At 43.0% G+C, this 27,485-nt stretch overlaps 1 protein-coding gene across 1 annotated transcript in view; it reads right to left on the minus strand.

Moving 5' to 3' along the window:
* The window catches only part of adgrg6 (adhesion G protein-coupled receptor G6), a gene marked incomplete at its 5' end in the record, with an annotated part of 194,307 nt that overhangs the window by 12,068 nt on the left and 154,754 nt on the right, over positions 1-27,485 (minus strand). Inside the window, 12 exons of the mRNA XM_080791316.1 lie at positions 5,297-5,452; positions 6,748-6,849; positions 7,559-7,691; positions 12,114-12,264; positions 14,600-14,720; positions 18,050-18,318; positions 20,206-20,333; positions 22,426-22,532; positions 23,256-23,301; positions 23,902-24,018; positions 25,715-25,861; positions 27,360-27,479. Of these exons, the coding sequence (XP_080647442.1) occupies positions 5,297-5,452; positions 6,748-6,849; positions 7,559-7,691; positions 12,114-12,264; positions 14,600-14,720; positions 18,050-18,318; positions 20,206-20,333; positions 22,426-22,532; positions 23,256-23,301; positions 23,902-24,018; positions 25,715-25,861; positions 27,360-27,479 (1,597 nt within the window). The remainder of the gene's footprint in view (positions 1-5,296; positions 5,453-6,747; positions 6,850-7,558; positions 7,692-12,113; positions 12,265-14,599; positions 14,721-18,049; positions 18,319-20,205; positions 20,334-22,425; positions 22,533-23,255; positions 23,302-23,901; positions 24,019-25,714; positions 25,862-27,359; positions 27,480-27,485) is intronic.

The raw sequence follows: 27,485 nt of genomic DNA on the forward strand, positions 1-27,485 counted from the left end.
AAGTGAGGCTTTCGGTCTGTTGACCTTCTTCAGGCATCTTTCAAACCTTTTTTTTTTTTTTTTACATTTTTGTCTGATTTGTTTTAACTCACACGCAGTAACATAAAATGCAGTAAGTGTGTTCGTATAGTCCCCCCCCCAGGGATTATAAACATGGTCGTTGAGCATACATAGAAGCTTATACAGTACATGTTCTGGTTAAATGCGTCCTGAAATAAACATGGAATGTTTGTATACAACTAAAATGAACTCCTTAAAATGCGTCAAATTCAAACAAACTCCCAATTGTGGTGAGCGACGATACTTGGCTAATTTCTGACACGATGTTTGAAGCACTAACATAAACACATTTTGAAAAAATATATCTATATTTTTTTACTACTGCATATTTTGGATTGAAACATTTCACACACTTCACAAAACTCTTAAAACTGTACAGTTAAAAATGATTTAACTCTCATGCGGCCCCGACGTCCCACAGTGAGTCAAGATTAGATTATATGACTGCGTTCAATCATGTAAATTAGCCTAAGCTGTGAATTAACGTGGAACAGACGCTGCTCCGGCCCCCCGCAGGCCGTCGTCGGCGTTTTAACCCATTCTGACCTGAGATCAGATCCATACGAGGTTTCCATTGGACACACACACTGGTCTGATTAACCCATTCTGACCTGAGATCAGATTCTAAAAATGTCAGTCGCTCTTCGATTTTTCAAAAAAATAGCAGACCTACAAGCTCGTAGCGCGCCACTCGGTGGCGCGCTACGAGCTTGTAGATCTGCTATTTTTCAATAGCTATAAAGCATAACATAGTGCGAACACCAAAATGGGTTAACCCATTACGATCGGGAAAGCAGCCGTGTAATGTTCGATTTGAACCACTATAACTATATTGTATACTTTAAAAAAATAGCAGATCTACAAGCTCCGAGTGCGGCACGAAGTGTCGTGCTATAGGAGCTTGTATAGGTCTGCTATGTTTGAAAAATCGTGAATTTGTGCAAATCTTTCAATATCATTTTATATACAGTACTTATACAGAAAGGGATGGTTTTCAACAAATCTTTGCTTCTGGGGGTGCCTAGAACACAATATTAATTAGATAATAAATATACATATAATCTCCTTGTCGTGAAAATGTTTTTTTTTAAACAGTTAAAGATGGAGTGCCACGATTTCTTTCCACCCTAAAACATGATCATCAGGTATTATTATAATATAAGGAGGAAGAACTTTTTCCAAAAAGTGTACAGTATTTGTTAAAACCGTGCTTTGATGTGGACACGCCCACCACTTCATTAAGTATGCCTGGTTTGCCTGGTGGGTGGTGATGATGGGCGGTGATCCACCTGAACTGAAGCCACACCCACAGCTGTAGTTGTGTAGTTGTGAGGGATGTGATGTCACTATATTGCTGTTTACTCCATTGGCCCGTTTGACTGTCAAGGGTTCAGCCTCCAGGAAGAAACCCCTGAATACAAAGTTAATACACCATTGCACATAAAAAAAACGACTCCAGGGGTGTCTAATGAAGTACTGTCACCTCATAGACGCATGACAAACTGGAAAAAAATACAAACATTGTGGCACTCCCTCTTTAAGATTTAGAAGAGATTTGTAGAATCGGCCTCAGGTCTTAACCCATTCTGAACGGGAACCCATTTTGGTGTTAGCATCATGTCGTGCTTTAGCTATTGAAAAACAGCAGATCTACAAGCTCATAGCGCGCCACCGAGTGGCGCGCTACGAGCTTGTAGGTCTGCTATTTTTTTTAAATCGAAGAACGACTGTGACATTTTCAGAATCTGATCTCAGGTCAGAATGGGTTAATCAGACCAGTGTGTGTCCAGTGGAAACCTCGTATGAATCTGATCTCAGGTCAGAATGGGTTAATGAGCTAGACTGCCGAAGGCCTGAGGGACACGTAACGGTGTCCTTTACAAAAATAAAATAAAAGCTCTGAAACTTATTTTGTGACTGCGGGATTGTTCCTTGATGAGACGCGACTGTCCGATTGGTTTTAATCAGACAGTCTCGTCTCAAGGAACAATTGCCTTTGATCCTCAAAATCGTTGTCAGTTGAGCACGCAGACATTTTCGGGGTGTGTGAATCGCAAAATGCAGGGACACAAACCACTTTTTGGACTGTGTGAATCGCAACATGCAGGGACACAAACCACTTTTCGGAGTGTGTGAATCGCAACATGGGACACCGAGATTCCTTTTTCTCAATGGGAGACCCATTCCACGATTCTCTCATATCTCGATCCAGGCATGCTATCACACGCAAACGCACGCACGCACTCATGCACGCACGCACGCACGCACGCTATCCAATCCCATGCAACAACAACAACACAAAAAAGGCCCAACAACACACACTTGGCCTTGTTCTCAGAAACACTCAAGATGCGCCAGAGTTACTATATCCTCAACCTGTTGTGTTAAACTTCAAAGAACACACACACACACACACACACACACACACACACGCACACACACACACACACACACACACACACACACACACACACACACACACACACTATGAGAATTATCAGTGATTATATCTAATGACAACCAGATTTATTATTAAGCCTGGTCATTGTATTTAGTGTATTTGGGAGAAACATCAAGTTAAGGATAAGGATGGCAGGGGGGGGGGGTTTAGCTTTGAGGTGGACGAGGAGCTGGAATATTATAGTCTGAGTGCGCGGAGGCTTTTGGTCGACTTTTGTATGCCCGCTTTGGGTACAAAGGGCGGTCTGATCCCTGGCTAATAAAACCTATACCCCTTAATTAATTAAGAAATATTACACGAGAGGGTGTTCTTTATCGTCAAGACTCATCGATGCACGCCTGCGATGCTGCAAGGAAAGTCCGACAGACATTATTTATTTTTTTAAGTTTCAAAACACTTTCAGGCCTTTAGAATTGTTTAATCAAACGATCAACTCTGCTTTAAGACGCTATAAACCCGCTAATTGTTTAACGGGTTTAATTAATTCGCCGTTTTAAAAGAATGAAAAATAAATGGCGGATTTGTCCCCGGAGACCATGGTGGACGATCAGGCCGTCGCGTTATAGGACGACAAATCCGGGAAATCAAGTCATATCCTCTGCAGGCTGCTACAATAGGGGCTTCTGGGAAAATGAGTCCAATGCATGTGAACGAACGGGGGCCGTTTGTTTAGACTACAACTCGCTGTGGAGGCTGTTGCCGTTTTCCGCATTGTATTGGCCCGCCGGTTCTTCTGATCGACAGCAAAACCATCGGACTATATTTTTCGCCGGATTTTCGTGGGTGAAAGCTGCAAATACTTTGGCGTATATGCTCTCTAAAAGGTAATAAGACAATCTCGGCAAGCGTAGAATATTGGATTAAATAGCGAGGAATGCGGGTTACGCAGTATAGTCCTGTTAATTATGGTTATGGAGGGGGGGGGGGGTAATCATAATTCATTAGGCGTCTTATTAGCCAGGGATTAGCCATGGATCCTTATAACAAATCCTACAAAAAAAAAAACTGAAGAAAAAACTTGTTTTTTTTTGTGGGGGGGGGGGGGACACGCGTTCAACACAGCACACGGTGTGAGAAGAAGCAGGAAGTCAATCAGCCAATCAGCTTCTTTTTTTTTACCTCCACTTGGACCTCCTCTCTCTCTCTCTCTCTCTCTCAGTCGCTAATGGACGGAAGAGCTCTCTACACGGCAAACACAGAAGTACATATGCATAGAACAGACCGTCAGAGCAAAATGACACACGTTTTTTTAAACCGTAGACTGGAACTCACCATATAGACACAGCTGCAGGACATGAGACTAATTAATTAAGAGCGACAGAGACAGAGAGAGAGAGAGAGAGAGAGAGAGGAGCGAGTGCGTGTACACGTGTGCGTGCGTCAATTTGACGAAGGTGCAGACGATCAGAAATCAGCAGAGATTGAGCGACGTTTGCGCTACTTTGTATATATACGACGAATTGAAGTGGACTTCGGCACGCCGCCAGACCTTTTTTTTTCTTCTTTCTCTCCCTGGATAAATAAAAAACGTCTGGGTTTTTTTCCGAGGCTATATTATTGAAACAGTGACGCCCCCCGTAGTGCGTCAGAGGAAACACATTGCTTTTGTATATAACAGCGGAGCTAAATGGGGAAAAACATCAAAGTGAGTAGACGTCAAACGAAACGGGAACAAGAAAGCGCGGCCGCGGCGCGCGCAAGAAGACACGTTGACTGACTTTGATGTTCATTCGAGTTGGTTAAAAAAGAAACGTGAACGTTTCAGCGGAAAATGATTTGTCGTCGTGGCCGGTAATGGTCACGACTACTTTGGCGTGCGTGCCTGTCCGTTGCGTGCGTGCGTGCCTGTCCGTTGCGTGCGTGCGTGCGTGTCCGTTGCGTACGTGCGTGCGTGTCCGTTGCGTACGTGCGTGCGTGTCCGTTGCGTACGTGCGTGCGTGTCCGTTGCGTGTGTGCTTAAGTGAACAATAAATGGCTTGAAGGAGGGACGACGACAGGCCCAGCATGGGACTCTTCTTGGCCGGCCAGGAATATAAAATGGAATGAAAAAACACTTAAAATGTCGGGGGGAAAGAAAAAACAGAACAAAGCCTCCCAAAGCCTTTATATCCAGATATTTATATACCCTGCATGGGGCACAATTACTTCCTTTTGATGTTACTAAATAATATGCCGTTATATGAGTGCATAGTCTTGGGGAACTGTACGCCGATACATAGACCAGAGAATCACAAATCAATAGCCGTTATATGGCTTTTAAAAATCATACCGCCATGTCCCGATTCGGGGGGTCGCAGCGGCACTTCCAGCCCATATTACGTCACGTGAAACACGCCGAGACCCGTCCCAATTCGTATAGCCTATATATTGCTCCTCTCCCCCCCCCCTCCTCCCTCTACACCAAATATCTTCCCTGAAAAAATAACAAGAACGTGACCCGGTATATATATATATAGGTGTGAGCTCGTAGTTTTGCCCCATTACCGCCGAGCGACGGTTCATTCGGGTTAAAAATGAACACGCGGCTCATCATTTGACGCTGCAGTGCTCCTATACGGCCTACGGGGGGCCGGTATAAGGGTGCGCGGCGGCTCCGCGTGCGTGTGTGTGTGTGTGTGTGTGCGTGCGTTGACGGAACAAAACGGTGAGTCGGCGAAGGGGGGGGAAAAAAAGATTGGCAAGAGGAAAGAGATTTGGGGAGGAGGAAAGAGAATGAGTTATGGAGGGAGGGAGGGGAGGGGAGCATCATGGGGGATAGGGAGAGGTTTCTCTCACCTGTGTTGCTGTGGCGTTTGGCGAAGGGGTTGAGCGTGGCCTTGGCCTTGGACGTCCAGTTGGCCGTGCTGGAGCCAAAGGAGCTGGACGAGAGGGACTTGCCCAGGTTGTCGGAGCTCACCTTCTTGGTGTTGTTGGTGGCCGTCTTGCTCCAGTCTGCGCGGCGAAGGAGAACGAAAGGGGGGGTCAGCGATACAAGTACAAGAACTCCGAGAGCGGTTCCATTTGCACCGATGGAATGGAAACTAAATGAAAACTATACGCTTTGATGACTAAAACTAAATATACTGACAATTGCGTGAACAAATAAAACTAGACTAAAATGTTAGGAAGGGACTATTAGTGGACAAGAGATCCAGTACGAGTCATTTTACACTCGGTTGTATGGCGAAAATAGCTACAAGCTACAATAGCTACAATATCTACAAGCTTCAAGGCATCAAGGCACCGCCGAAATACATTTCAGTCGACCAAATCAACTGTAGATTTAGTCGACTAAAATCTTATGCCATTCATTTTAGTCGACTGAAACTAAACTAACACTAGAACCGGGGGGGGGGGGGGGGGGGGGGGGGGTGACTAAAATGTGACTAAAAAACTAAATAAACTATTCAAGAGACTATGACTAAAACTATAAACATCAAACATCTGCTGCCAAAACAACAACAACACTGCTCACTTCACCCTCTGAACACATTTTGTCTGAATGAGTCTTATGAGTCAGTGACTCACTGACTCACTGACTCCCCTCCCTCCATAACTCATTCTCTTTCCTCCCGAATCAACTCGCGTTCCTCGCCAATTCTCCCCCCCCCCCCCCCCCCCCCCCCCCCCCTTTCATCGACTCACCGTTTGTTCTGTCAGCGCACACGCGGCCGACGACTGATCGGGAAGTTGAATTACGTTTAACCCGTTTTGACCCCGAGATCAGATTCTCTAAGAATGTCTTCTTCTACATCCTGACAGTTTTGTGAAAAAGCCATGTTTCTATGTCAGTCGTTCTTCGATTCATTTTCCAAAATCACACCTGTGTGAACCAAGTGGTGCAATTCCCCCCCCCCCTCTCTCTCTCTCTCTCTCTCTCTCTCTCTCGCTCTCATTAGAGACACAGCACTACCCCTCTCTCTGTTTCTGGCGCCCCCTTCTGGTATAAATAAGTAACATACTCAGGCTCAAAGACACACACAGGTACACAGGTACACAGGTGGACAAAGCTGGATGTAGAAGTGGTTGCACCACTTAAAAATAGCAGACCTATACAAGCTCGTATAGCTTGTAGATCTGCTATTTTTCAATAGCTATAAAGCATAACATACTGCTAACATACACCAAAAAGGGGTTCCCGGCCCCAAAATGGGTTTTAATTTGAGTCATTGGATTTTTTTTTTTTTTTTTTTTTTGCAACGTGACAATTAATCAGAGGTTGTTGAGAGTGAAGAGACGAGACAGACCTGAGTTGTCGGCCAATCGGAAGCGTCCGCAGCAGAGGTACCGCCTCCATTGCTTCTGCACGTTCTCCTTCATGGCACAGTGGAACACGAAGATGAACAGGCCTATACCAGAGAGAGAGAGACATAGAGACATAGAGAGAGAGAGAGAGAGAGAGAGAGGCAGACAGACAGATCAAAGCGTTATATAAATGCACCATTTACCTAAATGACTGACAGACGGACGGACGGATAGACGGACGGAAACCCATTTAGGCCTGAGGGACGATTCTATACAAATGTCTTCTAAATCCTGACAGTTTTCTGCAAAAAAAAACCTGTTTTTATGTCAGTGGTGAATCAAGCATTCTCATGTCAAGGACCCCCAAAAATATAATTATTGTAATAGGCCGCCGACCTCCATCTTGCACCGAGTGCCGCGAGCTATGAGCTTGTAGATCTGCTATTTTTTCAAAAGCAAAAGTATAACATAATGCTTTAACCCATTCTGAAACGGGAACCCATTTTGGTCTTAGCATCATGTTATGCTTTAGCTATTGAAAAATAGCAGATCTACAAGCTCGTAGCGCGCCACTCGTATAGGTCTGCTATTTTTTCTTTAAATCGAAGAACGACTGACATTTTTTTTTAATCTGATCTCAGGTCAGAATGGGTTAATCAGACCAGTGTGTGTGTGTGTATGTCCAGTGGGAAACCTCGTAATGAATCTGATCTCAGGTCAGAATGGGTTAATCAGACCAGTGTGTGTGTGTGTGTCCAGTGGAAAACCTCGTAATGAATCTGATCTCAGGTCAGAATGGGTTAAACAAGGTACCTTGCAGCGAGTTGAAGATGGAGAACAGGTACATGAAGGCGAGGCTGACCGGCCCCCAGGCGAACAGAGCAAAGCCCCAGGTCATCCCCAGCAGGAAGGTCAGACTGACCACACTCCTCAGGTTCCGGAGCACCTATGGAGCCATTATATACACGGATGGAATACAATTAGGTATAATTAATTTTAAAAGCTTATAGCCATTTTGCCATTTTTGAATGACAGAGATATGGAAAAGCATTGCATCTATCACATTATTATATATATATCACTCATTCTTGAGATGAGGGACAAAAGTGGAAAAAACATGTCCCACACATAAGAGCCTTATTTTATGTAAAAAATAAATTAATTCATAAAAATAAAAGCACTTGCAAAGTTAAGTGTAATACAGTTGTGTATTATTATGCCCTTAATTTAATTATAATTGTTTTCATATTCCATCTGAATTAGTTAAAAGCAGGCCCTGTACCCAAAAAGGCCTGTATTTAGCCTGTCCCCAGCAAGTGGCCACAATTTCAAACTGCCAAAAAAGTGTCTAATACTGTCACAATCACATAAATATACATACTAAATTAAAGTAGATTGTCAACAACATAGCAAATAATATACACAGTTAATTTTAATTTATATTTTCTATTAAATATCTCATATCAAATGTTCGTCCCACGTCTCCGTCAACTCCGTCAGGTTTTTTTAAAAGTCTTAAATTAATCAGAAAATATTGTCGACAGATTTAGCCTGAAGACTCCTTTTCCAAGTCCCATTTATATTTGTTGCAACAGTGGAGTACCTGGTCTGACAAGCATTCAATTGTTTGATATTTTAAACAAACAATGTTGATAACAATGTGGTCACAGCTTTTACATGTCAACTCCGTCAGCACATTTTTATGATCTTTGTTAATAATTCCAAAATAATGTTTATTATTTTAGTTTAGGGGTTAGGTTTAGCTAACAAAATTAAGCAAAAACAAAATGGCTACATTGTACTAAAGAGGGTTAAGATGAAAACAAATGCCATTTTGTCAACTCCGTCAGACGTCAACTCCGTCAGATTTTGTGTCTGACGGAGTTGACGTGTATCTGACGGAGTTGACAAAAGTGTTCCTAAAACAATAAAATTATTGTTTTTGAATAATGGGCAGTATTCTAATTTGGCACACAGTTAGAGCATGCCTTAAGGAACATTTTTGGCTATGGGGCCATCACAGATTTGTCTCGTGGTGACCATGGCAGCCATATTACAAAAGAGCCGCCACCTGATGTTATTTTACAATAACTCAAGTTCTACACCACCTAGGATCTTGATTCTGGTGACTAAGACCTCATTTTCAAGGATGAGGGATACAGTGGTACAATTTAGACTTTCCCTGTGACCATGGCAGCCATTTTTCAAAATGGCCGCCACCTGCTGTTATTTTACAATAACTCAAGTTCTACACCACCTAGGATCTTGATTCTGGTGACTAATCATACATTTTCAAGGATGTGGGGTACATTGGTAATATTTAGATTTGTCCTGTGACCATAGCAGCCATATATTTTTCAAAATGGCCGCCACCTGCTGTTATTTTACAATAACTCAAGTTTTAGACCACCTAGGATCTTGATTTTGGCGACTAATCATACATTTTAAAAGATGAGAAATACAGTGGTACTATTTAGATTTGTCCTGTGACCATGGCAGCCATTGTTTTTCAAAATGACCACCAACCTGCTGTTATTTTACCAATAACTCAAGTTTTAGACCACCAAGGATCTTGATTCTGGCGACTAATCATTACATTTTCAAGGATGAACTTTCTCTGGGAGAGGTAAGGGCTTATTTCAGGTGCAGGTTGAGTTTCTACTGACAGGACATTAAAAGGAGGTGGGCTTTCTGGCCTTTGACTTGCCCCTTTCAGGTACAGATGCACAGTTTGACTTCACTGGCCACTGCAGGGAACTGTGGGGGAGAAACTTTGGTCTCTTGACACCCCGATTAGGTTCAGGGTTTTTTTTGGTGGAGACTTGCCTTTCATGACATCTTTGCTGCAGCAGTTGATCTCCTTACTGCCAGTGGTGGCACACTCTGGGTCTCTGGGGCATTGTATCTTGGTGGCCTCCTGCCAGTGTTTCTCCATCCTTCTCCTGAGCTCTGTGTTCTGGGGCTCTGTTATAGTCAACTTACATTGTCTTGGCTGGAGATTGCTTTCCTGCAGGGTCCAGCCCAGTCTTGTGCAGATGGCTGCTGGCCCACCTGGAGGCCCCAACCTCACTTGTTCGGTTGGTGTGATTAGGTGGGGTGGTCTTCCCCAATCAGGATGAGGGGTTTGACCCTTTCAAACGGCAGTCTGGCCAAGTGTCTGTATTTAGTTGTGAGTTTAGATACAGGATACGATTGCTCACCCAGCCCCAGGTGACATGAGGTGAAGGCTCCTTTGATTTGGTAACATTGCTTTGGTTGACATGCTGGGGACACAGAGAAAGACACTGATGCCTTCAGTGTCTGCACATCCTGCCTGATGGTCCTGAAGCCAAATCTTCTGTCTTCAGTCTTTCGCTCACTGTTCACTGCTCACTGTTCACCTCACCGAATTTAGCCCAAGGAGTTTGACCCCTAGTTTGGCCATAGACCCCCTAGTTTGGCCATAGCCACTTGCCCAAATGTGCCGACATGTGCTGACCTCATCACATCTGTGATGATGGCTATGGCCGTTTTTAGCCAACGTAGTGTTTTTTGTGCAAAACTAATGCTTGGAATGGATCCAGAATCATGAAAAGCCCCTAGACATGCCACATGCTACTTAAAGCATAATGAAATTTAGAACATTTAGCCTTATATTGGTTGTTGATGGTACCCAACTTTCAGCAGCTGTCAAACATGCCCCTAGTGTGGTCAAATAGAAACCAATGTGGGATATGTTAGTAGACACCTTTACAAACATTGGTGAAGAAAATTCTTGGTAAGAAATGTATTCACAGATTTTATATTATTCTGATAATATTCCCTGAGTAAATTGGTAAAATAATAGCAGGTCCACCATTTTTGAAAATGTCTACCATCCATGGTCACAGGATAAATCTAAATAGTACAACTGTATTCCTCACCCTTGAAAATGTATGATTAGTCACCAGAATCAAGATCCTAGGTGGTGTAGAACTTGAGTTATTGGGAAATAACAGAAAGTTGGCGGCCATTTTGAAAAATGTCTACCATGGTCACAGGACCAAATCTAAATAGTACCAATGTATCCCACATCCTTGAAAATGTATGATTAGTCACCAGAATCAAGATCCTAGGTGGTGTAGAACTTGAGTTATTGGGAAATAACAGAAAGTTGGCGGCCATTTTGAAAAATGGCTGCCATGTTCACAGGGCAAATCTAAATAGTACCACTGTATTCCTCATCCTTGAAAATGTGGGATTAGTCACCAGAATCAAGATCCTAGGTGGTCTAGAACCTAAATCAGTTAAACTTGTCAACTCCGTCAGATGTTCGTCAACTCCGTCAGACGTTCGTCCCGTGATGTTTTTGTTAATTTCCAAAGAAATAGAAAATTCGCTGTCAAATCTTTTGTGCTTATGTATTGAAACACCAACTGAAATGATACGTAATGATGATTTTTTTTTTTTTACATGGTTTTCATGTTATAATATTGAAAATAAAGGTTGAAATGACGGTTTTGAGAAATTGGATATTTCATAATAGTGTGATATTGGAACAAAATAATATTAAAAGATTTGTATTACTTAACTTGATTACTGAAAGCCATTATAAGATAACTGAGGACTTTATATTATTGTTGAAATGATAAAATTCAATTAAAAGGGATTTTAGTGTGTCTGACGGAGTTGACATGAATCAGGTATTAAGTGCATAAATGTCCCATTTTAGAAAGAAATGTTATGCGAAAAACCTGTTCCTTCTCAAGATTGGTAGTTGAGACCTGTGTCTACAAATACATCTATTTGATTTGAATGTATCTTAAAAAAAAAAAAAATCCAGTTTGAAAAAAGTTTTGTCCCTTATCTCAAGAATGGGTGATATATATATATATATATAGAATATGGAATTAGTCCACAAAATGTGACAAAATAACATGCTAAAACAATACGCGTCATTTCTTTTTTTTTTTTAAGATTTGTTTAGATTACTGTAGGTTTTTGAAATGCCGAGCGTGGGGGGGGTGTGAAGGAACTCTGGTACCGTTTATTATTTTTCTACATTTAGCCGCTGAACCGTCTCTGTGGAAATACATTATACAGTACATTTTTGACACATAAAAAAACAAATCAGACCCGTCTGAACTGAGTGGTGCTGTTACTGCTGTACTGTACTGTATACTCGCGTGCGTGCGTGCGTGCGGGCGGGCGGGCGGGCGGGCGTGTGTGTGTGTTAGGCTGCGCAACAGTGACACTTGGTGGTCAACAGATGCCATGTCTGTATACGCGGGTGGACACCGGGACACGCATAGCTGTCTATAGGAGCGGCTAGCACAAAAAAAAAAATCACACCCGTGTAAACTGAGTGGTGCAACTCCCTTCTCACACACACACACACACACACACACACCTCTTCCCGCAGCGTGCGGTTGCTGCGCTTGCCGTTGCGCCCGCAGATCTGCAGCATGACCACGATGAACATGGCCACGTTCATGAGGAACACCAGGCAGAAGTAGCCCACGCAGGTGGAGTAGAAGACCGCCGCGCTCTGGATCCAACAGCTGTATGTATGTAGCATGGGGACACAGCACATGTTAGCGCTCTGGATCCAACAGCTGTATATGTATGTAGCACAGGGACACAGCACATGTTAGCACTCTGGATCCAACAGCTGTATGTAGCACAGGGGACAACAGATGTTAGCACACTGGATCCAACAGCTGTATGTATGTAGCACGGGACACAGCACATGTTAGCACTCTGGATCCAACAGCTGTATATGTATGTAGCACGGGGGACAACAGATGTTAGCGCTCTGGATACAACAGCTGTATGTATGTAGCATGGGGACACAACACATGTTAGCACTCTGGATCCAACAGCTGTATGTATGTAGCACACGGGGACACAGCACATGTTAGCACTCTGGATCCAACAGCTGTATGTATGTAGCATGGGGACACAACAGATGTTAGCGCTCTGGATCCAACAGCTGTATGTAGCACGGGGGGACACAGCACATGTTAGCGCTCTGGATCCAACAGCTGTATGTATGTAGCATGGGGACACAACACATGTTAGCACTCTGGATCCAACAGCTGTATGTATGTAGCACGGGGGACAGCAGCACATGTTAGCACTCTGGATCCAACAGCTGTATGTACGTAGCATGGGGACACAGCACATGTTAGCACTCTGGATCCAACAGCTGTATGTATGTAGCATGGGGACACAACACATGTTAGCGCTCTGGATCCAACAGCTGTATGTATGTAGCATGGGGACACAGCACATGTTAGCACTCTGGATCCAACAGCTGTATGTATGTAGCATGGGGACACAGCACATGTTAGCACTCTGGATCCAACAGCTGTATGTATGTAGCATGGGGACACAACACATGTTAGCGCTCTGGATCCAACAGCTGTATGTATGTAGCATGGGGACACAGCACATGTTAGCGCTCTGGATCCAACAGCTGTATGTAGCACAGGGATAGCACATGTTAGCGCTCTGGATCCAACAGCTGTATGTATGTAGCATGGGGACACAGCACATGTTAGCACTCTGGATCCAACAGCTGTATGTACGTAGCATGGGGACACAGCACATGTTAGCGCTCTGGATCCAACAGCTGTATGTATGTAGCATGGGGACACAGCACATGTTAGCGCTCTGGATCCAACAGCTGTATGTACGTAGCATGGGGACACAACACATGTTAGCGCTCTGGATCCAACAGCTGTATGTATGTAGCATGGGGACACAACCCATGTTAGCGCTCTGGATCCAACAGCTGTATGTACGTAGCATGGGGACACAACACATGTTAGTGCTCTGGATCCAACAGCTGTATGTACGTAGCATGGGGACACAGCACATGTTAGCACTCTGGATCCAACAGCTGTATGTGTAGCGGTGTTGTTTTCGTCGACTAAAACTAAAGACGAAACATATATGTCCGATTGTCCGTCGACTACCTTTTTCCACGGACTAAAACTAAACGGAAACAAAATGAAAACTAAGCTATAATGACTAATATGTTGACAATAAAAACTAGACTAAAATGTTAGGATGGGGACTAGTGGACAAGAGATCCAGGATAAGTCATTTTACACTTGTTTGCATGCTGAAAATAGCCGATCTACAAGCCCACATAAGCTTGTAGATCGGCTATTTTCAGCAGTGGCATTACGACGGCATCAAGGCCCCCTAAAATACATTTTAGTCTGTAGATTCAGTCGACTAAAATCTTATGGCATTCAGTCGACTGAAACTAGACTAACACTAAAACATTACAGGTGACTGTTCAAGAGACTATGACTAAAACTAAAATGAAAAATTTCTGCCAAAAACAATGGTATGTAGCACAGGACAACAGATGTTAGCACCCAGCTGTACAAAGAAACGTTAGCACTCTGGATACAAAAGACAAAGTCTCAAGACTCAAGGTCTATGGACCTCGAGTCTGCAATAAAGGCATTGTCACGTTCTGGTGGTGTGGTGAGGACCCAAATGCAGGACAGCAAGGCAGGCAGAGTTCAATATCCAATATTGGGGATTCATTACGAAAAAACTGAGAAAAAACATCACAATCGCAAACTAACACTGAACATGAAGTGACACCAAACTAAAATGACTCGAAAAGGATCGACTGACTGGGGGAACAAGACTAATGTATACATCGACAAGAGGGCTGATTACACATGAGAAACACCTGGGGGAAGACAAGGACATGGAACCAAAACAACTCGAACACAACATAGAAATACAACACCTAGACAAGCAAAAGTCTGTGACTGTGACATGCAGTCATTCATTCATTCATCTATTCATTCATTCATCCATCAACTCTTGACTTTATTTCCTCCATTCTGGTACAAAATGGCCACTCACAACTCTGAGGAGCCCTGTTGCGTCTCTCCTCCTCCTCCTCCTCCTCCTCTGCCGTACTCCAGTCTGCCGTAGGAGTTCTTGTCCACGGCCACCACGATCCCCACCACCAGAGCTGGGACGCCTGCATTGATTGATTGATTGATTGATTGATTGCAGCGCAGCAACACAACCACATAGGACTCCCATGAGCAAACACTTTAACCCATTTCAAAAAAAAAAAAAAAAAAAAAAAGTATTCTGAAAGAATATAATGGTCAAAGATTTGTGCCGCATTTTCACGATTTTTCAAAAATAGCAGACCTATACAAGCTCGTAGCGCGCCACTCGGTGGCGCGCTGTGAGCTTGTAGATCTGCTATATTTCAATAGTTTAAAACACCAAAAAGGGGTTCCCGTACAGAATGGGTTAATGGCCGATACGTTTGCACTTTCACTCAATGCAGTGTTGATTTCGTCGACTATACAACTAAGACGACAAATGTCCGTCGACTAGCTTTTTCCACTGACGGAAACTAAATGGAAACTAAATGCTATATGACGACTAAAACTGAGGGTAGGCTAATTGACAATGTCGTCAACAAATAAAAACTAGACTAGAATGTTAGGAAGGGACTAGTGGACAAGAGATCCAGTATAAGTCATTTTACAATTAGTTGCATGCTGAAAATAGCAGATCTATGAAGCGCATGCTTTTTTCAGCCAGTGGAAAAAAAACAGTCATCCAGGCCCACCATTTTAGTCGACTAAATCAACTGTAGATTTAGTCAACTAGTAAAATCTTATGACATTCAGTCGACTAAAACTAGACTAACACTATAAGACATTCCAGGTGACTAAAACGTGACTAAAAAACTAAATGAAAACTATTCAAGAGACTAAATGACTAAAAGTCAAATCAAAACTTGCTGCCAAAAAAAACAACAACATTTTGAATTCTGGACTAGATATCTTCCTTAACACTAGCCAGTCTGAAAAAAATTCACTACTACTCAGTCGCTGAACGGTCAGAGGGACCGTGTTTTTGGTGCGATTTGATTGGCCACTCTCTCCCCCACTCCCTGGAGACGTCCACAACTGGAGACGTTCAAGCCGGCTGCATCCCATTTCCAACGAATTAAATCATATATGTTTGGCTGGTTAATTAACTTGGAATTTGTTTACTATTTTGATAAGATAATATGAATACAATGATTATTATCCATGATGAGGGCAGAGGGATGCTATTATTGAATGCTCGGTTTCAATGGAGCGAGAAGATAGCTAGCCTAGTTAGCTAGCTCTCTGTGTCGTGTGTTAAGTGTTGTTAACAATGGGACATTGTCTGAACTGCTGAGATGTTGTCATTTCTAAACACATGTTTTCACTCCTAAAATGTATAAAACTAATAATACATGTAATACATATTTTGCCCGGTTAGTGCTATATTGCAACATAGCCATGGAAGAGTGTCGCTTTGTTGCTTCTTTTTTTCCTTCTTCCACCCTGCAAAGATCACTCTCTTTTCTTGTGTGTTATCGATGTAATTAATATTATGTGACCCCACGCCATGTACAGACTGCTTGACTAGGCATGTAAACATGACATAATTGTATTAATGTTTAAGTGTAATGATGTTATTGACCGGATTGTCCGTAGTAACAGACCCCCATTCCTCCAGCCGTTAGCTTACATTTGCTAATATTATAAGCTAACCGCATTACTAAAGCTAATGTATTCCAGTAAATGCGGCATGTCCGCGGTAAATTACTTATACAAGTGAGTCGCGTTATATTTACCTAAATTACAAGCCAAAGTACATTCCAAATAAACAATTATTAGCCACGTTATGTTGTTATATCAGTTTAATTAATAAAAAACATTTGCTAAGCCCGTGTGTATTTCTTTGTCCCAACTTGCAAGTACATCAACCACGTGACCGGGCTGTTTTCTGCCCCCTCAATATCCCAACCGAAATATTTTATAAGATGGCTCTCCGCATCATAAGTGCATAATACTTGTTTATTTGGAGTGAACATGACAATGACGAGTAAATAAATATTAACACGACTCCCGTCGATACGTTATTTAGCCTGGACATTTCCGAATTTAGCTGAAAACGGGCTTAGTAGCCAGTATTATATTTCATTGATTGTGCCAAAGAAAGAATCGCGTCAGGTCAAACCGGCCATGCACACCATTGCTCACGAAAGCGACACCCTTGCAAGCAGCCTAGTTCACATACATGACGAAATACGACATTAGAGTTATATATTGTCATTTTTATATAGAGGGGGAAACATTATAGGCTACGCGTGTTATCGATATAATCGATGTAATTAATATATTTGATTGATCCAAATAATCGCCTAGTTAGCTAGCTGTATGTGTGTTGCGTGTTCTTTTTTTCCCTCCACCCCTCTTTTCTTTAAATCATAACTCGCTCATTTTTTGCTCATTTAAAAAAAATCAAAATACCATGTAAACTACGGAATTCGGTCTTTCATTTGGTATATAGATCGGTTGTGTAGGCCCTCTCTACGAAACGATATCAAGTGAAAAGGAAATGTCGGGGAATCGGGTTATAAAAGACACCATTATCAAGCAGCAAAAAGGCGAGTAGGCCTATGGGGGAGAAAGGGGGACGTCGGTCCATTGTGCCGATAATAGCAAGACAGAGTAAGAGATATATGCCTAAAATCATATTTACAAAACGTTTCAAATGGGGAAAAAAACAGAGATGATTTCAATCGAATATTTAGACAAAGTCATGCAAGGGGAACTTTCTCTGGACTCCATGGGCTAAGAAAATAAACTTTTAAATCTCAAAACCGGTCAGAATGACCGCTCCGACGTCGTAGTGTTAACCCATTTTGGGGCAGGGGAACCCCTTTTGGTGTTTTAAACATTATGTTATTATAATTTAGCTATCGAAAAATAGCAGATCTACAAGCTCATAGCGGAGTGGCGCGCTACAAGCTTGTATAGGTCTGCTATTTTTGAAAAGTCGTGAAAATGTGGCACAAATCTTTGGAAAAAAAATATATTTCAGAATACTTATTTTTTTTTACGTCAGGTCTAAATGGGTTTTATTCTTAGAGTATATATGAATAGAGAAGACACCCGAGTTCTTCCATCCACTTGCATTAAGTTGCTCAAAAGCGCATGAGGCGATTTCACTCCTCCTTCCGTGTAGGAGTGCATTCTGGGATGGGTTTGCCTCAAACACATGAACGCGCTGCCGTTGACTATCATTGTGCCGTTTGCGCTGCGTTCACGTATGAAACATTCGCCCACGTGTCATGGCCTCAAACACATGAACGTGCGCAATGATAGTCAACGGAGCAGCGCTGGCTCGAGCTGCAATGACAAATTCGGCCACTATATGTCCATTTCGCCTCAGGGTTTCCTCCGGGTGCCTTCTCTATTCATAATATACTCTAAGGTTTTATTCAAAGAGCCCACGTCGTCTCACCCCAGCCGACGATGCAGAACTTGAGGATGTAGCGGCGGATGTAGGTGTTGAACACCTTGACCAGAGCGATGTACATGTGCACCGACTCCAGGCCCATCCAGGTGAACGACGTCAGCAGGAAGTAGTGCAGGAAGAAGGCCACGGCCACGCACAGCCAATCCGTGTCCAGGCTGGCCAGCCAGCCGTCCAATAGGAAGACCATGTTGAGGAGGAGCAGCGACGTGCTCAGGTTCATCAGGATCTTGGACGGGTAGTCCCGGCGCAACTTCCTGGTTTTGACAGTTCAAGTTCAAGTTTATTGGTCATTTAAAATACACACACACCTTATACAACTTATTCAGGGTTTTGACCAAAAGGGAGTGTTTGGCAGAAGCCTCAGCTTATAGTGCCATCCCTTTTAATATTCAAAATAGCTTTAGAAAGGAAAAATAGATACAACAAAACAAACAGAAAAACAAACAAAAACATAGAGAAAAACAAAACATAACAAAACAAAACAAAACAAGACAATTAAGACAAGACAAATCAAAAACAGAACAAAAACATACAAACAAACAAAACGGAGAAGGACAACAGAAATTCAATCCACTATATACTTCTATCATATTGTTTTTAAGAGTTTTTTTTAAATAATTGTAATGAGCTGCTTAATTTTACTTCTTTTTGGGGGAGGGGGGGACGGACGAGAGAGCAGTGTTTTGTTTTCGTCGACTGGAAACTAAGACGAGAAATGCCCGTCGACCACCTTTTTGTTGGATGTCTAGTTTTAGTCGACTGAAATGTCATGAGATTTCAGTTGACTGAATCTATACAGTTGATTCAGTCGACTGAAATGTATTTCGGTGGACCTTTCGACCGGCTGAAAATGGAAGATCTACAAAGCCTGAGCTTTGTAGATCTGCTATTTTCAGCATGCAACTGATTGTAAAATGACTTATACTGGATCTCTTGTCCCTTCCTAACATTTTAGTCTAGTTTTTATTTGTTGACGAAATTGTCAGTTATATTTACTCCTAGTTTTAGTCGTCATAGCATTTAGTTTCCATTTAGTATTCGTCAGTGGAAAAAGCTAAATGGAAACTAAATGAAAACTAAGCTATTATGACTAATGACTAAAACTAAGACTAAACATACCGACTGAATTTCGTCAACAAATAAAAACTAGACTAATATGTTAGGAAGGGACTAGTGGACAAGAGATCGAGTATAAGTTATTTTACAATTAGTTGCATGCTGAAATAATTTTGGGGGGTCCCCAAATTATTTTTTGCAACTTAATGGCTGGAAAATAGAAATGTAGAGATTACATACACATAGTGCATGCATAAACTTTGGTGCCGGAAGTGCATCAAAATAGAAGCTGTCTGATCGCTTTTACTCTGAAAGCCATGAACCGGAAACACTTTCTTAAAAAAGTTGACTTGACAAAGTGACCTCACAATCCCGATCATCTTAATATATTTATATACGCTCCAAAAAGCGTTCATATTTTGCGGGAGAGACGGATGAGGAGCAGAAATGAAGCGCCTGCAGCATATCGATCTATTCAACACCACGGAGAGCGCCCTGGATGAGGAGATACGAGTCATTCTTTCCGCCGTGCTAACATGGGAGTCAATGACAAGCTAATAGTTGCACAGAGCGTTAGCATACGGCAAGCGAAAAGCGAAATGCCAAAAAAAAAAAATAGGAATAATTCTGAATATTCTTATCTCGCCTGTGTCGTTAGGACGTCGCTAGGACGTCCACAGGACGTCGATGGCACCTCTCGGTTCGAATCCCTATGACGTTTCCAGACGTGATATGTACAGAATGTGTTTTAATGATTATGTCTGGTTTCGCGAGACATGGCCAAAGCATTTGCTTTGGGTCCCCAGCCAGAAACGTTGAGAACAAGCTTGGAGAACTGCTATTTAGGATTCACGTATAGGCCTGATTTATACATAGTTGCGCGTCATGTCGCAAAACACGTAAAGTAGTAGCTCTACAAAGTCAACACTATAACACATCGCTATCACTATGTGAGCTTGCAGATCTGGTATACTTCCGGGGGGGTGCTACGGCGGTGGTGAACCGCCCACGAATTGGACTTTGACGTAGATGCACGTCAACGGCGGTAAATGTGTTAAGAACTAGAGGTGGGGGGGGGGTCTCACTCGAAGGCGATGTAGGTGAGCAGCGTGGCGGCCGAGAAGATGGCGGAGATCCCACAGCCGATGTAGGTGATGAAGGTTAGGATCTTGGTGTTCTTCTTGTCTATCTGAGCAGACGCCCCCGAGATGTCCTGGGGAGAGAGAGAGAGAGAGAGAGAGAGAGAGAGAGAGAGAGAGAGAGAGAGAGAGATAATTTATGTTGTTGTATATTTGCAATTTAGACATTTTAGTAGACGCTCGTAAGACCTTTAAGACCTGGAACACCTCTGTCTCACGTTAGCTTTTTAACCAGGTTAACCATTTCTTTAAAGTTTTGCCATTTCTTTTAAGTCTTTGCTTCTAGGGGGTCCCTGGAACAAAATATTCTGAGATGGGGGTCGGTGGCCAAATACGTATAATTTCCCGGGTCCTTGACATTTAAAAACAGTTTGAGAACCAATGACATATACTGTATAGAAACATGGGTTTTTCAGAAAAAAAAGGTTTTGGAATTGTTCTTATTTTTTTTAGGTTTTCTAATCTCAATTGCACCCAAAAAACATGAACTTTTAACATTCAGTAGATTTTCTGTGATCAGGGGTTTTCTGGCTCAAACAGGTGCTCTGATTTGCCGGCAGTTTGTGATGTAAGAGCCTGCAAATCCCATATATGTCAATGGGATTTGCCAGCAGATGTCACTGTTTTTCACTGTTTTCATTGTAGCTCAAAAGGCTTCCAAACCCCCAAAGAAAACTTCACTGAATGTTCAAAGTTCAGGTTTTTTGGGTGTAATTGAGGTCATAAAACCTAAAACAAAAAACAAAAACAAAAAGAAATGAAAATGAATGTCATAAAACCTTTAATGGAAATCGTATCCAGAAACGATACGGTAAGCATACGGTATAATACATCAAATGCATCATAGGTAAACCAAGGAAAAAATAAAATAATAAGAAGAAGAAATATTTAGTATGCCGCTTGTCCTCCCTCTTCATCGAGCCAGGCATAGCGATGCTTGGGAGACCACGCACTGTGTTATTTATGTACACGGCCAAAGACTTAACAAACTAGGAGTTATTTATGCCCAAAGTCCACGATGTTTTGTAAAGTAGTTAGCGGTATAGCATCTGATATGTCAAATGTGTGTGCGAGTCCAAAAATACGCACAGCCCCCCCGAGTCATCAATCAAGACAACGATAAAACATCACCTGTGGTGTTTTTGTTTAACCCATTCTGACCGGGAACCCATTTTGGTGTTAGCATCATGTCGTGCTTTAGCTATTGAAAAATAGCAGATCTACAAGCTCATAGCGCGCCACCGAGTGGCGCGCTACGAGCTTGTAGGTCTGCTATTTTTTTTTAAATCGAAGAACGACTGACATTTTTAGAATCTGATCTCAGGTCAGAATGGGTTCATCAGACCAGTGTGTGTCCGCAGTGGAAACCTCGTATGAATCTGATCTCAGGTCAGAATGGGTTAAGAAGCTTTAAAAAGACACCGACGCGTGTGTCTAGTCTGAGCACCTGGGAATGTTTGACACACATCTGTTTGTAACCATTTATCACGGCCGTCGACCGACCAGACAGTGGCGTTGTGGTTAGAGTGTCCGCCCTGAAACTAGGGAGTTTAGGGGTCACACCAAAGACTGTAAAAATGGGACCCAATGCCCCCCTGCTCTGCTTGGCACTCAGCATCAAAAGGTTGGATTGGGGGGCGGGGGTCAAATCAACTAATCAAATGATTCCCGAGCGCGGCACGGCTGCAGCTCAACCGCTCCCAAGAGATATGCGTCAAATGCTGGAGAACAAATTTCACTGTGTGACAAAACGTATGACTTTGACCACCAGTGGTCCTTTGTTGGGAGTTCAGGTGGGCCCCATGCTAAAGGATGGAGAGTTGATAACCAAATGGACCCTATATATTTTTTTTAAAGTCATTTTACGCTCTCTATAGAGTGACATTCTTGTTAGTATATATATAAACTTATATAAGTAAGTATATATACTATCATTATAGAATTTTGATCAACGTTGGTCTGTTATCTCTCCTATGGTATAGCACATCAATATAGCATGGACATGAATTGTGGATAAAATTGTATCCATCCCAACGACAATAAATACACAATATTCTACGTTCTGGGTCCGAGAGGATGAATCTCATCAAATGGTGAGATTCACGCACACGCACGCACGCACACACGCACGCACGCACGCACGCACGCACGCACGCAACGTCTTACCATGAGGATGCCAAAGTGTGTGAGGTGGTCACAGAGGCAGATGGTTTTGTTGCTGTTGGACTCCGGAGCCACTCTGCAGCCTTCTCTATTCCAGCCTCCAGCACCATCTGGTGGTGATGAACAGGTGTTACTTTATAACATTCTGGGACAAAGGGAAACCCCTTTTGGTGTTTTAATTAAAGCGTTATGTTATACTTTAGCTATTGAAAAAAAATTGCAGATCTACAAGCTCATCGCTCGGCGGCACAGAGTGTCGCGTGCTATATACGAGCTTGTTGAAAATGTGGCACAAATTTGGAATATATACAGTATGTTCTTTCAGAGCGAACGTTAATCTTATAACTCAAAGCTTTTGCTTCTGAGGGGGTCCTTGGAACTACGTTATGTTTTAGATTCATACATACATTTAGATACATTACATTTGTAGATTCAGTTCTCAGGTCTAAATGGGTTAAAAAAAGACCTCTATACCTCTACCAAACACCAGTGCACCACCCAAAATGTATTATACAAGATTTGGACCAAATAAAAACAACGTTGAATGTTCTACAAAGAAGAAAAGTGTGAGCTTTGTTTGGTGGAAACCCATATTGGTGGAAAAAACCCATATCTACAAGCTCATAGCACGCCACCGAGTGGCGCGCCACGAGCTCGTATAGGTCTGCTATTTATTTATTTTTTATCGTGAGAAATGAATGCGGCACAAATCATTGAATAATATATATTCTTTCGGAAGAATTCTTTGTTCTATATCGACGTCAGGCCTAAAATGGGCTTATAGAGAACATTGACAATAACAGTTACATAATTATGGACATGAACTGACTGACCCTTCATGGAGAAATCCCAGAACATACAGATTGGGCTCGGGGAACGCTGAAAAGGAAAACAAAATGTAAAACAGTCAAGTTCTGACCCGAGATCAGATTCACACGAGGTTTCCCACTGGACACACACTGGGTCTGATTAACCCGTTCTGACCTGAGATCAGATTCTATAAATGTCAGTCGTTCTTCGATTTTTCAAAAATAGCAGACCTACAAGCTCGTAGCGCGCCACTCGGTGGCGCGCTATGTGCTTGTAGATCTGCTATTTTTGAAAAAAATCGTGAAAATGTGCCTCAGATATTTGAACATATATATCGTTACAGAGTGAACATTTCAACTCAAATCTTGGGGTGGTGGGGGGGGGGTGGTCCCTGGAACAACATATTTTCAAATGGGGGTCTGTGGGGGCCAATTACATTATAATTTCTGGGGGTCCTCGACATGAAATATTGAGCACCGCCTGATACAAAAACATGTACAGGTTGTTCAGAAAACGGTCAGGATTTTGAAGACTTTTTTTTTTAAATGTTCGACGTCAGGCCTATAAATGGGTTCAATGTCGTCCATATCGTGTGGCCCTAGTGTGTGCGTGCGTGCGTGCACGTGCGTGCGTGTGTGTGTGTGCGTGTGTGCGTGTGTGCGTGTGTACCTGGGAGAAGAGGTGCGCTATCTCGATCTCCACGGGGTCCTGCAGGTTACGGATGGAGTAGTTCCCCACGCTGCTCGCCACGACGTAGCTGTTGAGATTCAGACCCGCCTGCTCATTCTGACAAAGTACACACGTAAACACACACACGCGCACGCACGCACACACGCAGCAACAACACATCGTCAGTACTGCAGTTGACAGTAAAAGCATAGTTCACCCCCCAATAATATTTTTCACCCACCCCATCGATTACACTCCCCAATGCGAGACTTGAATGGAATGTGTGGATATATTTTTTTGTTGTGTATTTTCGTCACACAGCTCAGTGGCGTTGCGGTTAACCCATTCTGACCTGAGATCAGATTCATACGAGGTTTCCACTGGACACACACTAGGTCTGATGGACCCATTCTGACCTGAGATCAGATTCTAAAAATGTCAGTCGTTCTTCGATTTTTCAAAAATAGCAGACCTACAAGCTCGTAGCGCGCCACTCGGTGGCGCGCTATGAGCTTGTAGATCTGCTATTTTTCAATAGCTAAAGCATAACATGATGCCAACACCAAAATGGGTGCCCGGTCAGAATGGGTTAAGAGTGTCCGCGCCCTTGATAATTTGACATTGGGGGGTTCGATCCCCGGGGGCCGTTATACCAAAGACTATACCAAAGAAACAAAGGGGGGGTCCCAGTGCCTCCCTTCTTGACACTGCAGCGTCAAAGGGTGGGCTTGGGAGATTGGCTCATGGCTACTATAGGCATGATAGCCTTATACTTATTGGCTTACGGGTATTATTATTATGAATATGAAGTTCACCCCGTGCCTGCGTGATCCATAATTGGTCGTCTATATGTAAATATCAAGAACACATTCAAATGTTTTCCTCCTAGACGACGAGGCGTCTGGATTTCGGTAACGAGTCGATCAAGCGCATTCAGAGTATTACCGAGAGCTCCATCGCTTTGACACTCAGCGCCTGATAAGGCGTGGAAGCAAACTTTAAACCATTCTGACCCGAGATCAGATTCATATACGAGGTTTCCACTGGACACACACACTGGTCTGATTAACGCATTCTGACCCGAGATCAGATTCTAAAAAATGTCAGTCGTTCTTCGATTTTTCAAAAATATTGCAGACCTACAAGCTCGTAGCGCGCCACTCGGTGGCGCGCTACGAGCTTGTAGATCTGCTATTTTTCAATAGCTAAAGCATAACATGATGCCAACACCAAAATGAGTTCCCGTTCAGAATGGGTTAAATGGACTGTGCTCATCCTTGTGTGTCTTTGTCTTATAGCCTATACCCCATCTTCTGTCTGCCTCTAATTATCTTGGCTGTGTGTGTGTGTGTGTGTGTGTGTGCGTGTGTGTGTGTGTGCGTGTGTGTGTGTGTGCGTGTGTGCGTGCGTGCGTGCGTGCGTGCGTGCGTGCGTGCGTGCGTGCGTGCGTGCCGCACCCAACACCCCCCATATAAGAGAGGGAGAACAATCTCTTCAAATAGCCTGCAAACCTATTATTATGCCAAATTTGATACTTTCTCGTGAGGGCTTTGTGTGCAAAAAAGTGTTTGCTTTGCATTTCCTTTGTCTTTTTCTTGCCCTACGTGATACCACAGCGTCACACAAAAGCATCAAAAGTAGCAGATCTACAAGCTCTTCGGTTTGTAGATAGTTTTCCGTTTTTAATTGGTATCCTAAAAAAGTAACAGTTTTGGACATATGAGGTTTCCACTCGACAGAGACGATATGCTATTTTCGTTGTATGTTGGTCTTTACCTGCAACAGGTTGGTCTTTGGTGGAACCCCACCGTACCTGAAAGAGGTTGGTCTTGCTGAAGAACATGAAGTTGATCCGGGACACGCCAGCCCTGTCGGCCTCCGTCAGCGTCAGGTTGGAGAGCAGCGTGGCGGGCAGCGTCACCTGAGCCAGAGGGTTGACGCGCTCCGACTCAAAGTCAATCTGGAGGGAGGAGGAGGGGAGATCAGCTCTGTGTTAACAGAGTAGAACACACCCCTTAAGACTAAACCACACCCATCAGAGGTGTGACTTCCATAGGTACCCAGGTACTTTTAAATACCTAGAGGTACCTATGGGTGTCAGGCCGGCAGAAACAATTGGAACCCCACCGTAGGAACACATAATAATAATAACTAGAACTGCACTCTGTCGAGTGCATACTTGCTTGTTGCACACTAGTTTAGGCCACGAATGGCCAACTAGTGCGCAAGCAGAGCGCGCGAGTATTTTCGACTGCTACAAACTGTCGAATCTCAGTAATGACTACTTGTGCCTGATACGGCAGTGGTGCCAGAATGAAACAATGGTAATTGTTTTTATACACATAATTTTGTAATGAATACGTAAGTGACGACTTTGGATGGTGACGTATATGTCAATCAGTGCCTCCCAAGACTAAAACATATCGTCATTACGTCACCATCGAAAACCAATTACACTCTGGCATTGGGTCCTTTAATCCACATATTTCTTACGTCATCATTGAGAGCTATACATATATACTATGTATATATATAATTTGTAAGTTGATTAGCGGTATACTGTGGTTACTTTGCGCCGTACGCACCGTCCCTGCCAACCCGCCACTTTTGATGCGTATGCACCGTCCCAGATACGGCAGTGGTGCCAGATTACATACATGTATACACAGGAGCATTACCTTCAATCCTCCCGACACTATAAAACAATCTTTTGGTCTTTAAAACCTATACAATCTCGGCTCTCCAGAATGTCCTTTTGCCTGAGGGGGACTGAGGGGGACTGAGAGGTTAAAGCAGATGCTGGGGCCAATAGAAAACTGAAGGGGAAGGCCTATAGTACACTGCAGCTCCCTTAAGTGCAATTTATTGGAACGTCCACGAGCCGAGTGGAGTCTAAAGTACAAAGAGCATATTAGCCATTATCAAACATCACTTGTTGCAATGTTGACAATACATTGCACTTAACCCATTCTGGGCGGGATCACCCCTCTTGATGTTTTAAGCATTATGTTATGCTTTATTAGCTGTTGAAGAATAGCAGATCTACAAGCTTGTAGGTCTGCTATTTTAGAAAAATCGTGAAAATGTGGCGCAAAAATGTTTTTTAACTCAAATCTTTGCTTCTGGGGGGGTTCCACATACATATCATTTTTGGGGTCCGTGACATGAAAAAGGTTGACATAGAAACATGGGTTTTTCTGAAAACTGCCATGATTTAGAAGACGTTTGTAGAATCGAACTTTATAGGTCTAAATGGGTTAAGGGGAGAAACGAACAGTGCGCTATAAGAAGCTATAACGTCCCATGATCCTTTATACAGTGGGTGAAAAGAACACACCCCTTAAGACTAAACCACACCCATCAGAGGTGTGACTTATAGGTACCCAGGTACTTTTAAATACCTAGAGGTACCTATGGGTGTCAGGCCGGCAGAAAGGAAGGAACCCCACCGTATATACCTGGGGGTCGGTGGTATTAGGAGGGATGAAGGCGCTGAACGAGGTGCCGTTGAACACGCTGGCGTTGAGGGCCAGCGCGCCCAGGGCCAGGTGTCTGGAGCTGATGGTGATCGACGGGCCCTCGAA

The sequence above is a fragment of the Protomyctophum bolini genome (genome assembly GCF_963924005.1).
Source record: "Protomyctophum bolini genome assembly, chromosome: 19".
Classification (NCBI taxonomy): Eukaryota; Metazoa; Chordata; class Actinopteri; order Myctophiformes; family Myctophidae; genus Protomyctophum; species Protomyctophum bolini.